At 39.8% G+C, this 14,387-nt stretch overlaps 1 protein-coding gene across 3 annotated transcripts in view; it reads left to right on the top strand.

The window, feature by feature from the left end:
• Positions 1–332: 332 nt before the first annotated feature.
• PTPN1 (protein tyrosine phosphatase non-receptor type 1) overlaps positions 333–14,387 on the top strand; it is a 47,980-nt gene continuing 33,925 nt past the window's right edge. Inside the window, exon 1 of one of the 3 annotated variants that reach the window (XM_075019265.1) lies at positions 333–512. In XM_075019265.1, the coding sequence (XP_074875366.1) occupies positions 345–512 (168 nt within the window). In that variant the 5' untranslated portion in view covers positions 333–344. Of the gene's footprint in view, positions 513–11,708; positions 11,873–14,387 lie in introns of those variants that run through there. The other 2 variants (XM_075019278.1, XM_075019273.1) reach the window with 2 other exon arrangements.

A 14,387-nucleotide genomic window follows, 5' to 3' on the forward strand; every position in this document is an offset into this window, starting at 1 on the left:
CGCTGAGGGGGAGGAGGCACCGAGACCGCCCCGTTCGCCGCCGACAGCAGCGCTCTGCCGGGCTGTCGCCTCAGGGGGCCGAGGGGACAGCGGCACCCCGCGCCCCCCGGGGGGGGGGGGGGGGAAGGAAGTTCGCTGCCTCCGCCGCCTGACGCGGGCGGGCGGGCAGCGGCCCCCACAGCCCCTCCGCAGGGCGCTCGCGCCCGCCGCCGCCGTTACGGACCGTTGGCGCCGCGCGCCCCCTCTCCCGCCGCCCCGCAGGCCCCCCGCGGCTGCGGGCCGCCCCGGACGTCGCGTCGCCGAGGCGGGCTGCGTAGTTCCGGCGGGGAGAAGGGAGGGGTGACATGCAGAGCAGGCAGCCGCGGCCTCGGGAGCAGCCGGAGCCGGAGCTGCCGGAGCGGCGGGCGGGAGCGGCGCTGGGGGGGCAGGCCTGGCGCGGCGCCCCCACCATGGAGATCGAGAAGGAGTTCCACCGGCTCGACCAGGCCGCCAGCTGGGCCGCCATCTACCAGGTGAGGGGCAGCCGCCCGGCCCGGCTCTGCCCCCAGCCCCGGCGCTGAGGCGGGGAGCGCTCCTTCCCTCACCATCTCTCTGCCGCCGCCTAGTTCTGCCCCTCCACCCCCGCGGCGTGTGTGTGTGTGTGTGGTGAGTGTGTGTGCGCCCCAGCTGCCCAGCGCCCTGCGGGGAGAGCGCTGCCCTCCGCCTCCCCTCTCCCTGGGTCCGAGCTTTCCCTTCCCCCTTCCCCGCTTCCCTCCCGCAACACGCTGCGGGCTGGCCCGCCGCTCCGCCGTGCCCTCCCTTCCCCTTTCGCCCGGCTCTGTCCCCCTGAGGGAGCGCCGCTCCCCGCGGAGCAAAGCCCCTCTCACCTCCTTCTCCTCAGGGCTACGCGTTGGCGGGGAGTGCCGGGTTGTGGCACCGGGACCCCGCGGGGCAGCGCGCTGCGCTCCGCGGCGGGCTGGGGAGAAGGAGGGGAGGGGAGGGGAGGGGGCCTCCTGCCGCGCTGCCGTGCCTCCGGGGGTCGGCCCGGGGCAGGAGCCGGGCAGCAGCCCCGCTCTGCGGAGCGAGCCTGGAAGGAGTTTCCTCTGGGAGATCCCTCAGCCGCGCTCTTGTTCTGGCTCCAGGTTCCGCTTGGAGCTAAGCGTGGACATAAATTCTCAAGTTAGCTTTTTAAAACTGACCCCTTCCTAACCTTGAGGGCAGTATATCTAGGTATCGTGTTTGTCTATTTTTTTTTTTTTTTTAAAGTGAAAAACAGTGGTGGGCAGCGCTGCATGCACCTAGCTTTTCAGTCACTTTAATAATAGAACAGAGCCTGAGAGCAACTTGTTAGTAATACTTATGCAGTTATCTGGTACTGTTTTTTATAATGTCGTTTACTGCGTTTAGATTTTTTTGGTGACATTTTAAAGAACCTGTGTGGCAAACGTGAATGCTTGTGAGAATATTTGCAGACTGGATCCAGCTTCACGCATACAAGCAGCAGAATTTAGGGCTTTTCTCTTTAAAAAGTTCTTTGCGCATTTATCAGAAATGAGGTTTAAGAGAAGATGAAGTACCTGAATGGTTGGGCGGATGTGTTCAGTCAGATCGGGCAGCATTACTGTAAAATTCATTTGAATGTTTAAGCTGGTATGTTGCATAAACTAATAAGTTTTAAGTTCATATTTGCAACATAGAAGTTGGGCTTTGCTTCCCTTTCACTATGAATTTCTCTGGCAATAGACATTTAGAAGAAGGAGTGGAGTTTTATAAAAGTGAAATAAATGGACTCTAGTTTCAGAATCTCAACAGGCAAGTTTCAGAAGTAGTAGCTTGCGGGATGAACATCTCCAGTTGTTTGGCAATTAGAGGACAAGCATGAAATTTTGAGCGTGCTTTTCAGAAGGTCCATTTTTTGTTAGTGTATTTAATTTCCTGCAGAGCGTCAGTGCTTGCTAACTGTATCAGTTGAAAGTCATGTGCATATATGACGTTATGTTTTTGCTGAACTGTTCTTCACGATTTGGTATGTTGCAGGCTTAGTGCTCAGGAAATGATTTTGAGCAATATAGCTCTGTAATGGAGGTGGTATATTTCTACAGGTACAATTTAATCACAGAATTGAAATATGTAAGGAGAATGAGGGACTGTAGCATATTTTCAATGTGGGATCACCATTCAGTGATATTTTTGTCCTGCTTTCTTTGAATGGTGTGACTCAGTAGCCTGCTCAGACTGTGGCACAGCATGAGGTTTGTTTGAGTACTAAAATTCAACTAAAAAAAAAAAAGACTAAAGTGATTCTTTGATTTGCATCCAACTATTGACAAGCACAAGAGGTGGGTTTTTTGCTTGCTCTTTTTTTTCCCTTAAGATTGATTTGTAAGTGTATGCATCTCCTGCTTTTAAATATCAGCTGTTGAAAATGACATCTTGGCAGATCATGTACATCTGGAAGAACAATGTACTTCACTGTAATCCGTGCTTTTGATGTCTGGGCTACCACATTAACAATGCAGTTTTCCTACAAATACCAGTCTTTGCCTGAAGAATGGAGTAAGTCGAATAATGTATGTTACTCATGCATAAAAAAGTCTTCCCCTAAGTTAATTGTACCACAGGCTTCTGGTATCTAGGTGTTAAGATTGTAGCTGCTAAGATCCAAAAACGTTCACCAGTATTCCAAGTGAAGCGTAATGCAATTTACTAACAGTCACTTCCTCTTGTTTCTTGGCTAAATCTATTATCTAGAGATACAGAACTGCACGGCATCTAGGAAGAGGAATTATGAACACTACAGGGAGGTGAAGCTAATTGGAAGGATGGCTACAAGGAGACTTGTCTGGGTGCCACGTGACTTTTAAGGGTTAAAATTGTCCAAGCTTCTTTTTTTTTGGACAAGGGGAAGCTATGTTCAGCTATGATAATAGTACAGTTGTGAAAGAATAAAATTTAGATTTTTTTTTTTTTAAGGGTAAATAATCACAGGTTGGAGACAAAAACATTTCAAAATGAAGACCCTGTGTAGGTGATTTTGTGACAATCATGTCTTAGGCACTGTATGTGTAGTGGAACTATTCTCTGCTGCAGCTGGTCAAAACAGGATGAATACTGATGAAGTTCTCCATGTTTTGTTGGGTTTTGTTGGTTTTGGTGTGTGTTTGTTGTTGTTTTTTTTAAATACCCAGTACTGTCCCTTACTTTCATCTAGTTTTAATTGCTACAAGAACTATGAGCCATGAGATCCTGTAAAGGTTGTTCAGAGACCCAATAGATAAAAGGGCTGGTCTGGTTCTGGCCATTGCTTGCATTGTAGAGAAACATACTTAGAAGATAACTAATAAAATGAGACCTGATCTAAGCATAAGAAATGTGCATTCAAATTAAAGACCTCTTCCATAAAACAGTAAGTTAAAGGAAAATGGACAGCAGATTAAATGTGAGCTTTGCAATGTGATAACTGTGGTAAAGGTATGCCACAGAAGACAAATGCTTAAGGGTAAGTGAATGATACTCACCCTGCATAAATGTCATTAGAAGTATCAATAGGAATGAAAAGCATTCACGCTGGAGATGTCACAACAAAAAAGCAATAGCCCAAAGCTAAGAAAAGCACAGTTTAGGCTTGCTGTTAGAGCAGGGGAGACAAAGATACAGATATTTGTCTAGAATATCAAAGGAACATTGACTTTTCATTTGCTCACAGTGAGTGTGATATCAGATTTTCATAATAATTTTATATGCAGAAGTGTTTCAGAATTTTAGGAGGTATTTTAGTTTCTAACTTCTTACACATGGTGATAGAATGAGATATTATCTTAAAAACACAACCCTCAAATACAGGTAGAGTTACTTCTTGTGTTTATATAAACTAGATATGTTGACTTTAGTATGTTGGTTAATGATACTAACTTTGATGTGTTTATCAGTAGAAGTAAAGATACCTCTGAATTATTTACTGATCTACCATTCAACTAGAGATCAGATACAATATGGATGGACGCAGAGCTGACACTTGGTTTTACAGAAACACCTACGGGAACAGCTCATACAGAGTTTTCCATGTGAAGGTAGCAAAATTAAACTAAAATATGCACTCTTTTCTAATTTTTGTAGTCAGTAGAATATAAAATAAGAAAGAACTGGGTGTAGTCTAGATTCTCAAATATGTTTGGAAGAACTAACTGTACTTCTGCGTGTGCTCTGGAAAGCTGAAGTGTAGTTACAGTTCAATTTGAGGCCTGTAAGACACATAACTGTTCCCAGTTTATTAATTTTTGAGGGTATTTTAAACTAATATTCACATGAATGTTCCTTTTTTCTCAAACCTCTCTGAGCTAAACTAAAATACTACAGATTATGAAAGTTAATAAGCTTTACCCAGATTATGGGAGGAAGATAGAAGGCTATCGTGGACATTTTGGATATCTCTCTGTCAAGAGAGAAAAGGCATGGGAAGTTTTTATATATTCACTGTCTCTGGAAAAATATTTGTAGAATATGTAGACAGATTTTAATGTTGAAAGTAAACTGTGAAACAGTTGACCCTGTAGACTTACAATAGTGTGGTTGTGTTGTGTATTTAAAGTAAATGAACAGGAAGTTCTACTAGTGTTTTCGGTTTAGAAGCTGCAGTGAGAGTTCAGACGTTGTGCTGCTGCAGTCTATAAGCATTTGGGTTACTCTTTTGCTCTGGTGCTCAAACACTTTAAACTTCTTTGCAGCAGATGAACTGTGGCGTGAGCATGACTTATTATAAATGCATCTTTGTGCTCTATTCTGCCAGTTCTTGCTACTTGAAAATGCAGGTCTCTGCATGCATGCCTTGCCACTTCTTAGTTCATGCTATGTTGATTCATTCGAGGCTTAGCTTAATTGGCTCTGGTTATGGAAAGCTAGTTTAGAACTGATAGTTGCAGGGAGTCTCTTTTTTCATTCGGTACAGCTAAAGACATTCCATGTTTTCCAGTGCTATACAGCCACTGAATCTTGATACAAGTGGGAGAGGCTAACAATGATGAAGTAGCTAAGTCTCTGTGGCTTGCAAAGTCAATATCCTCTCTGTGAGAACCAGGAGTTTACTTTCAATTGCAAGTGATAGTACATTTTGTGATATTGAGGATGTTTCAGGGCACTCTGCTGCATTGGTTAGTTATACTACTAACACTTTCAGATCAAGACCAATTGTGTCTACTGATGGCAAATGTGAGATTGTGCAAGACCCATTATATGGGGCTACTTAGCTGCTTAGTTTTGCTTGTTTTTCAGAGTTTAAAATCTAAGTACTTGAATCCAAATCTTCTGTGATAGCATTGCTGTAAGTAGAACGTTGAAAAATTGAACCTGTTATGGCTTACTATTAAGGGGATATAATTTGCTAAAAATGTAGAAATCATACAACATGGAGACAGCACTATACCTGCTTCTGAGCACCTTCAGAAGGTTTTTACGGTTTTAGTGTGTTCTTCCACATGTGACTTACTCCTCTTTCTTTCTCTGTCTGCTCTAAGGGTACATATATAGAAGGAAACTGACAGTTAAGGGGAATGCAGTGTTGGCATATGGCCAACATTATGATGTTAAATTCAAATAGAAATAGCCCTCACAAGTAGGGAATAAAATGTGGTAGTGGTAGACCAAGTATTTTTGAAACTAAAGTAACTTTATAAATATTCTGAGTAGGTTTGAATTAACGGTTCATCCTATAGTTAAATAAACATTTAAATGAAATTTTTTCTTCTAATACTTGCTTTGCAAATGGACTTTCTCCAAGGGTTCTCTTTAGCTGAGACTTTCTAAGCTGTGTTTTACACTGAAATACCACTGCTACTTTCTTGTAAATATCTGAATTCTCAGGTTTTAGATCAGTGTCACTAGCATGACATAATAATCTATTTGGATTGTGAATTTAGCCTCATTAAATATCTGAGGATAATAACAGATTCCTTAAAATTCAGAATTCGTGCATGATTCAAAGTGGACATCTTTTAATGAAAAGAAAATGGAGAAGAAAAGAGTTTACAAACTAAAAAAAGAAAAAAAATTATAAAAAGGGGTAAAAGCTTCAAGTCATGCTATTGCTTGTACTCCAGTGAATGTGAGAATTGGGTGGGTTGTTTCAGCCACCAGATAATGCCACTGAATTTGTTTTCCCATAGTCAGATAAACTAGTTTTTTCTTTAGTCTCCCCATATGCAAAATGAGATTTATATTCAGTAAAGTGTTAGAGAGCTGCTTTTTTTTTTTTTTAAACACAAAATTACTTTCATGCCTTTTGTAACACAGAAGGAAAGGAACCAAAAACTTGCATACAGTATCAGTATTCTGTTACTAATAATATATTAAGTAGTTTTCTAGTAGGGTTTTGGGGTTTGTGCTTTTGGTTTTTTTTAAGTACCTGCAAATTAGGTTAGCACTGTGTGACAAAAAGGTCAGCTCCTGTAATGCTTCAGACAATTCAGCATCACAGGAGGATTTTCTCCTGTGACCATAGTCTTTCTGGCAATTTTGTTCTTCTCTTTTGAAAGAGAGGCCTCTCGTCCAGCAGTGGAAGGGATAAGTTCTCTGCATAGAGTGAAAGTTTTTCCAAATGTGAGTTAAGTAGAAGGCTTATTAACAACAAATTGGTAAATACTTGAAATTTTAATATCGTGCCATAAACCTAACAAAGTCACAAAACAAACAAAAAACCCCTAACCCCTTAGCTGGCGTGGTTAGTTAGGATGTTCCCGAGTGCATGATTTCATATTAAAGTTTACTTAATTCTGCTTATTTCTGGAATACTGATTTGGAAAAAGATTAGTATAAACTGAGATACATGACAAACATTAGAGGGTTGCCTAAGGTTTTGTATCATCTTCAGTGCTGATCTGAAGTGCTGTCAGTGTTCAGACATTTTACAGAATTACATAAATTTAAAACTTCATTTTTAAAATATTAGACTAGAATGTTTGTATCTGCACATCTGTAAGTGTGTACAGCATCACTGTCAGAGGAAAGCAGCCCCAGTGAACGTGTGCATTTTTTCCTAAAAGAAGCAAGTTTATGAAAATATAGAAACAGATTCTCTGCAATGTTCGTAATTAATAATATAAACTTGATCTGATCTGTAAGCTTTGATGTTTACAGCACTTACTATTGAGTGTTTTGGTTTTTTTTTAATTGTCATTGGTCAACTTGTTTCATGTTGATTTGCACAAGAAACATTTTTTTGTTTATCTTTCTAGTGCCAGTAGACATGCCCTTGCTGGTTTGGCTGGGAGAGGCACTATGATACAGCATCAAAATGCCTTTGTGTGTTCTCTTTGTAGATCATGTAGTACAAATGCCAATTCATTTTCTACCAAACCTTGTGAATTTAGATGTGCTTTTTCTCTCACCCACGCAAAACACAGCTAAGATTCAACAGCTTGCCTGTCATATTATACTAAGAAAAAGTGATAAAAGTGATTCTTGGAAATTCATGTGATTCTGCTAATAGTGATAGCTGATCTACTTTCAAATTGGGTTTGTGCTTTCTACATTTAAGAAAAAAGGTTCACAAGACAGTAGTGGAAACTCTGGTGTCCTTGTTGGGAAGGAAAATGAGCTAGCATAATATGAAACTTTTGGAAAGGTTTTTAATTAATATTTTTCTTATTTCTAATTCTGTAGGTTCTGTTTCCATATGCTTTTACCTTGCACAATACTTTATCCTAGGATATGGACTGATAAACACATTATTTCCATAAGTTGTTGGCTTTACATTCATAAATAGTGGAGTAATGAGTTGGTAAAGGGCAACTACTTGTGGAAGAGGCATAAATACAGCCAGCTTACTTAAGAGATCTGTGTTTTTAACCATTGTAGCCAGAGTCTCTATTTTTTTCAAATCAAAATATTTACCATTAACACTAAGTCAGATGTGATTCATCCCAAATTCTGTGTGTGTGTTTTGGTTTTTTCGGATAGCTTTTGTTTTTAATGTATACTCTCTTGTTGTCTCCTACCTGTCCTTGTTGGCATGATAAATTATACTATTCTTTTAAGCAGAATTTTTTTGGTATCACTGATACTGAACATGTATCTTATTTAGTTGCTGTTTTGTTAATGAAATGAATGAAAAAATATTTGGACAGTCCTGCTTCCTAGTTGGGCATATCTTTCATGAAAGAAAGTAGAGAGATAAAAAAACCTTTCTGCTTAATCTCATACTGGATTTACTTAAGTAGCATACTGATATATTAAAGGCCCGTTTCAGAGGCCTGTTTCCATTGTTAGGGACTGAAACTGGATTTCTACTTTGTATATAGGACGTCTTGTTTCCTTCTGTGTTAGGATCCAGGCCTTTAAGTAGTTCCATAGTTCTCTCAGCTCTTGCTTGTTGTGGATGCTTTGGGAACACATGGTTCAAGGGGTAGAAAGTCACCTTCAGTGTCACGTCTTCATGAGGATGAAGAGATCAATGACGAGGAAGATTTACTTGTCTCACCAACTGTTTAAGAGATTGTTGAATCAGATTTAAATCATGTGGTGCAGTCCTTTTCCTGTACTTAGAAGAAGTTTAAAACAGTTTCTACATAAGTAGAAATAGGAAATAAAGCAAGAGCAAAGCAAGTTTTGCATTCTGCCAGTATATGCAATTATAGAAAAACTTCCATGCTGTACCGGTGGCAACTGTGGAGCTACGCAGATCTTGCTGCAGGCAGAGAGGAAACTATCCCCTCTGGGAAGAAAGCTTGCTATACTTTTGTACAAAAAAAAATTATTGTTAAAAATTCTACTAAATAGCAGTATTTTGAACTTAAAGTAACTGTTCTATTTGTGATCTTTCAGGTGCTGTTTCTTGCATCTCAAGTTCCCAGAATTTTATGCTGCTTCTGTGAAGTGCTTGATTCATCAAGTACTTGATGCTGTGAGCTGTTCTACAAAAGACACTCTGTTTCTCAGATTCTTTATATTTATTTGGAACAAGTGGTCTACACATAAAGAGGAATGTTCTCATAACCTTCTTCCCTTGCGCACATTTGAATGAGAATTGCTTGTTTATATCATTTCTAATCCCACAGTAACAGGTTACAGTAGCATAAACAGTGTGACCTTTTAATGTGATCACAGGAAGTAAAATGTGAGATCTATTTTAAAAACGCATTTTTGACTGAGGAAGAGTATACTTCCTTTTCTGACAGGAAAAGTAACCCATACTAGTTCAGAAGATCTCGATTCCATTATACTGTGTAGGGCCTATTTTTTCCACTGTCTTCTGTACAGTCATTGCAGCTGCTTGAAGTAGGGCTAAAACTTTGCCATCCTTGTGTAGACTTGTACATCCTTGCTCTGGGTTGCGCAGGCGTAAGTGACTAAAGATGGGGGCTACTGGAAAAACAGAACTCTGACACAAGCAAGAAGTTTTAGTAAGAGGAACTTCTTTTCGAAAGGAGAGGGTGGGTCATTGGAGCAAGAGCTGGAAAAATACTACATAGCTTATTAAACAGCCAAAATACATATACACACATTTTAGAAATTTTCTGAATATTTCCAGAAATGGAAGAAAAATGGGGAGAGTTTTAACCAGCAAAGGATGGGGGAGTGGACAGCTACACAACTCTGGGAAACGTTTTTGTTGCTTTCCGATTTAATTAAAACTGTAAAGGGAATAAACGTCACTTGTCTCTTCAACTTCTGACAACAGAGAATTTTCACATTGAATCGCAGTTGCTACCTAGAACTGTGCAGTGCCCAGCAGTGTCTGTAGGATGACACGAACAAGAATCTTGTACAATGTTTTCATTCCCAGTATTGATATCTTCCTCAGAATTGGCCTGAAGTGTTTCATGACCAGAGCAGATCTGCCCTTGTACTGTTTCAAAACTAGTATAGTAAATGTGTGAAGGACAACATGTGTTGTTAACCAACAAACTCATCCTTTTTGTCCTTGCATATTACAACATCAGCTGTGGCTGAATTGGTAGTTTACTGAAAAATGCAATTTTGAGTTGGGAGGGTTGTTTGTTTGATTTGCCAGTGAGCAGTATTACATGGATGGCTCATTAATAATTTCCCTTTAGATAGCAATTGGTTTCGGTCCTTCTAACAATCACTCTGATAACTGACACCTGTTAACAGACAGCTCAACTATGAAAGAGCGTGTGGCAGTCTGGCTCTGGTCGGTAGAGGCAAGCAGAGGTGGGTGGTGAGCATGGGTGGTTTTCTCTTCGGGAAAGGGAGGGTCTAAGCAGCCTGAGGCTCAAAACCCTGAGGCGATCAGCTGTCCTCTCTGGAGGCAGGCTCAGGAATAGGGCTGTTTTCAGGGGGTACCCCAAGGTTCTGGAGCTTGTTTGTTCTGTGTCTATCAGACTCATCTTGTTTTCAGTAGCAGTGAAAGACTGGAACAGGAGGTTGAAAATATGTAAAATCTTTACAGCTGCTAAGTTACTGGATTTATTAGCCGACATGAGAGCATTAGTGGAGAGGTCTAATCTTACACGTCTTTTTAAAGCTTGTCAAGAAGCAGGCAGAGCAGAAAGACTTCATGGAAACTACTGACTTATGCCTTATTTGTCATTGATTTCTTGTTTATAATATGTAGAAAGCTTACCATTCAGAACCTCTGTTAGGAATGAGTCTGTTACAATAGGCTTTATTTGATTGCTTTATACAGTCCAGTGTACACGCTACTTTTCTGCAGCTGACTGACAGCAGGAAATCTCTTATTTGCTGTTGTGTCTGCTAAGTTCTCTGCCACATGAAGTGGGGATTTTGGGTGGTAAAACTGTTATGTACTTATTCTCTTTTTAAGAGTAGCTAAATAAGTTAATATTGCTACCTAGTTAGGAGCAAGCACTCAAACATTTATTGTTTTCATGTAATAATGTGTACATCTTTAGGGTTTTCTTGTACTAAAGTCTTTGCTAACAATGTGTTCTCCATATAAAACTATCTCTCTACACGCAAAATTGTGTCTTGGAATACTTAGAGAAAAATAATCCAATCTTGTAGTGAAAATGCTTTGCCCTCAGCACTGTTTATGTAAGAGGAGGCACTTGTGTGTGATTCTAATGGTTGATAACCTTTATTTGTGGATCAGTGCTCAGAAGCCTTCAGTGTAATGGTCTTTTGGGAGGCAGGGGAATGGCAAGGGATGTGATAGGAGTGAAGGGATTTTTAAAGATGTTTGGAAGTTACTGCATTTCGTACTTTTCTGTAAGTGTTCTTTGAGATAACTACGCATGCTTCATAATTTGGTGGCTAAGATTGATAACTGTCTCTGGCTGACAGGAAGTAGAACACGATGAGCAAGAGTTTAGTGGAGCTGTGGGGTGGGGTGTGTTAGGTACAGCCCTGTGTCTGGGCTGTAAAAGAGGAGTAATAGGAGTGGTACATTTCCAGAGAACATGCTGTCATTGTAGAGGTAGAAGTTATGATAGTTGCTTGGCTTTGCTAAATCAGTTGGTGTTCTCAGAGTGAATTATTTTAAACTAGCAGTATTAGTAGGTGCACAAAGTGGCAAAACTGTTTATCTCATCTGATCCATGCAACTTACTTTCACTCACAAATCTGTTTCATTAGCATGGGGAAGATTAAATAGTCCTTTGAAGGCCTAGCTTGTCGAGTTTTGCAGTCTTTTTCATGTACTGAAGTGCAGAGTGCTAATCTGTCCTGCATTAGGATGTCTGTGAAAGCTCATCTTCATTATGTGATGTGCCTGTTTAACACTGACATTTTTTTTTTAAACTCTCGGTTGCTTTCAGATGGGGAGAAGATGACCTGCACAGCTGGAGGTGAAAGCTCACTCTCAGTGCAATGAGAGTTAAAACAATCTCTAGTAACGCAGGATTGGTTCCGTCAGTGTCTTAAAGTATTGCTGTGCAACTTGGAGAAATAATAACATATAGAGTAAATTTTAGCATTTAAGGTATGGCTGCCTTTGTGTTAAGGGAGGGGTCATATCTTTCCACAGGAAGTTCTCAGGCTTATTGACCATAGGTAGATTTTCTTACACATTGTCTTTTCTGAAGACAAACTTTTATTCACCTTTGTTGTGTGAAAACTAAATGCTAACATACACTAGAAACTATGCTTATGGTAAGTAAAATGCAGTATCAATATCCATTGTGACTAAAGACTTAATATGCATTATTATTTGTGTGTGAAGGGCAGCTAGTAAAGCAAAGTGCTCAGAAACCTACCTCAGATCTAAGTAGCTTAACTTCTCTGAATGTCACATTACATCTCTGCTGTCAGCATTTAAGGGTTAAGTTTCTCTCTCCAAAAAAGTATTGATTTTTCTCTTTTTGTCTTAGAAGAGTTTACTACTCTGGAAGTAGATTAGATTTAAGTGCAACTTCTGTTAAACCTTGGTGTAGAACAGAGGTGCCCAACCATTCTGTCCTGGAGCCATGTGAAGGCTGGATGGTCTGTTCTGTCCCAGTCATCAACCAACATGCTTGTGTCTTTGTCATGTGGCCTCTTCAGCCCTTACATGACCTGACAGTCATATGGTCAGGTAAACAAATGTGTAGGCTTGTATTTGTGGGGATAGGGGAAATGGCATTAGTGTTTCACTTATCCCCAAAACTGTACTTGGTCCACAGATTGTGAGCTGATCATCTCAGGTTTAGAAAGCTGTAAGCTTTAGTATAAAACTAGCTTAGCTTACATTGGTTTCCTACACACGTATTACGACAGTCATGTGAGAAAACAGGAGTATCCTAATTCTGCTTTATCTAACATCTGTTTTCAGCAGTACTGTTTGTTCTCAGCAGGTTTTTGTGTGCATTGCAGTAGCTTGGCAACCCGTAGGTTGCACCATTCAATGAATTCAGTATGCTTTTAATCATCACTAAAATTTTCCTTTCCAAATTTGAATATTATAAGTACAGTGAAGTGGGCATCTGTGATTATAACAGCAACAGCCATGTTAAACAGATCCCAACTGAAACAAGCTGTTCATGTGAATTTGTAATCCATTGTGTTTCTTCAAATTTCAGTCCAAAAGTCTTTCTTGAAATTAGTTTAAGACAGCATACTTGTAACTTCTTTCTGGGAATGGTAGTTAAGCAGTTACAGCTTCTTAAAGTTCCCAAATTCAGATTTGGGCAGTATGCTGAAAAACATGACTACTAAAAGCATGACTATTTGCTGGTTCTGTTGTAGGAGCAAAGCTCAAGTTTGGCCTTTCTCTGCACGCAGAGGCATGAACGTGGTTTGTGCAATCCTGTTAATTGTACATTCTCTTTAAACTTGAATCTCATTATGTTAGAAATGGTAAAAAGCTTTTCGTAATAGTGTAATGAGTATGCTTTGGCAGAACGAATCTTTAGTTCTATTGCCTGTGTTCTTACTAATGGCCAACAGAGGAAAGCATTCTTAAGCCATAGATTAGAACTTGCTGGGATTTTGGATTATACCCTAATTTGTAGGGAAGAAACAGAATGCAGGAGGGCAACCCACTTACATTTTGGAGCTGGTACCTGTTGTAACATATGGTTCATCATTTTGAATGAACAGGGTTTCTTGATACTAAATAAATCTAGTAATCCCCCTCACACTTTTAACTTAAAAATTGCATCTCAGGAAAGCCAGTAAAACAACGTATGGTACAAACATCTTCAAGGAAATGAAGTTTACCACTAAATAAGATGTATATTTATTTTTTCTTTTTTTTTTTAAATGGGTAGTGCAGAGTTCACAACTTCCTATTTAACAATTCCTGCCACTTCCTTTCTTCTGTGTTTTAGTACTTCCTCCACAAACGAGCTCATAACTTTGAGATTTTGGTGGAATTAGTAGAAAGTTGGAAATATGGCTGTTGCCTGTCCCATAGTATTCTAAATACAAAAATAATACTGACATGGTCTGAGTATGTGCTACATCGTCATCATGATGTGACTTTATTCCCTTAACATTTGCAAATATATTAGAAAGTTTTATTTAGCTTTTAGATTATTGGAGTATCCAATGTGAATGAAATAATTTATGCAGAGTGATGTCCCTTAGCCATGAGAGAAAAAAATTGCTTTAAACTCTGACTGCAGTTACTTGGTTTTTCAAAGTAATGAACAGAGTTTACTTGTGTTAGAACTGAGTCCTTTCTTTTTCATATTAAACATTTACTGGTATTGCTTTACTTGTTCTTTTAAAGTTTTAACACAGATTTTTATGTTACAATAGTTTTTCATAGTTATTTCTAGAAAAAGTAGATCTAAAAATATGCTTTCACCAATAAAAGAATGTTTCAAGAAATTATTCTCTTACTTTCTTGTTTATTAAAATACTAATAAAATAACTGACATAATACATATAAACCAAAAACATGATGGCTTAAATATGACTTATTTTGTGAATGCCAATTCTAAACGCACTGTGATAACGCATGTTGCTCCTCATCTTTCATTCTTCATCACTGATATACCTGTTTCTGCAGAGTA

Source organism: Buteo buteo, chromosome 2, assembly GCF_964188355.1.
Source record: "Buteo buteo chromosome 2, bButBut1.hap1.1, whole genome shotgun sequence".
NCBI lineage: Eukaryota > Metazoa > Chordata > Aves > Accipitriformes > Accipitridae > Buteo > Buteo buteo.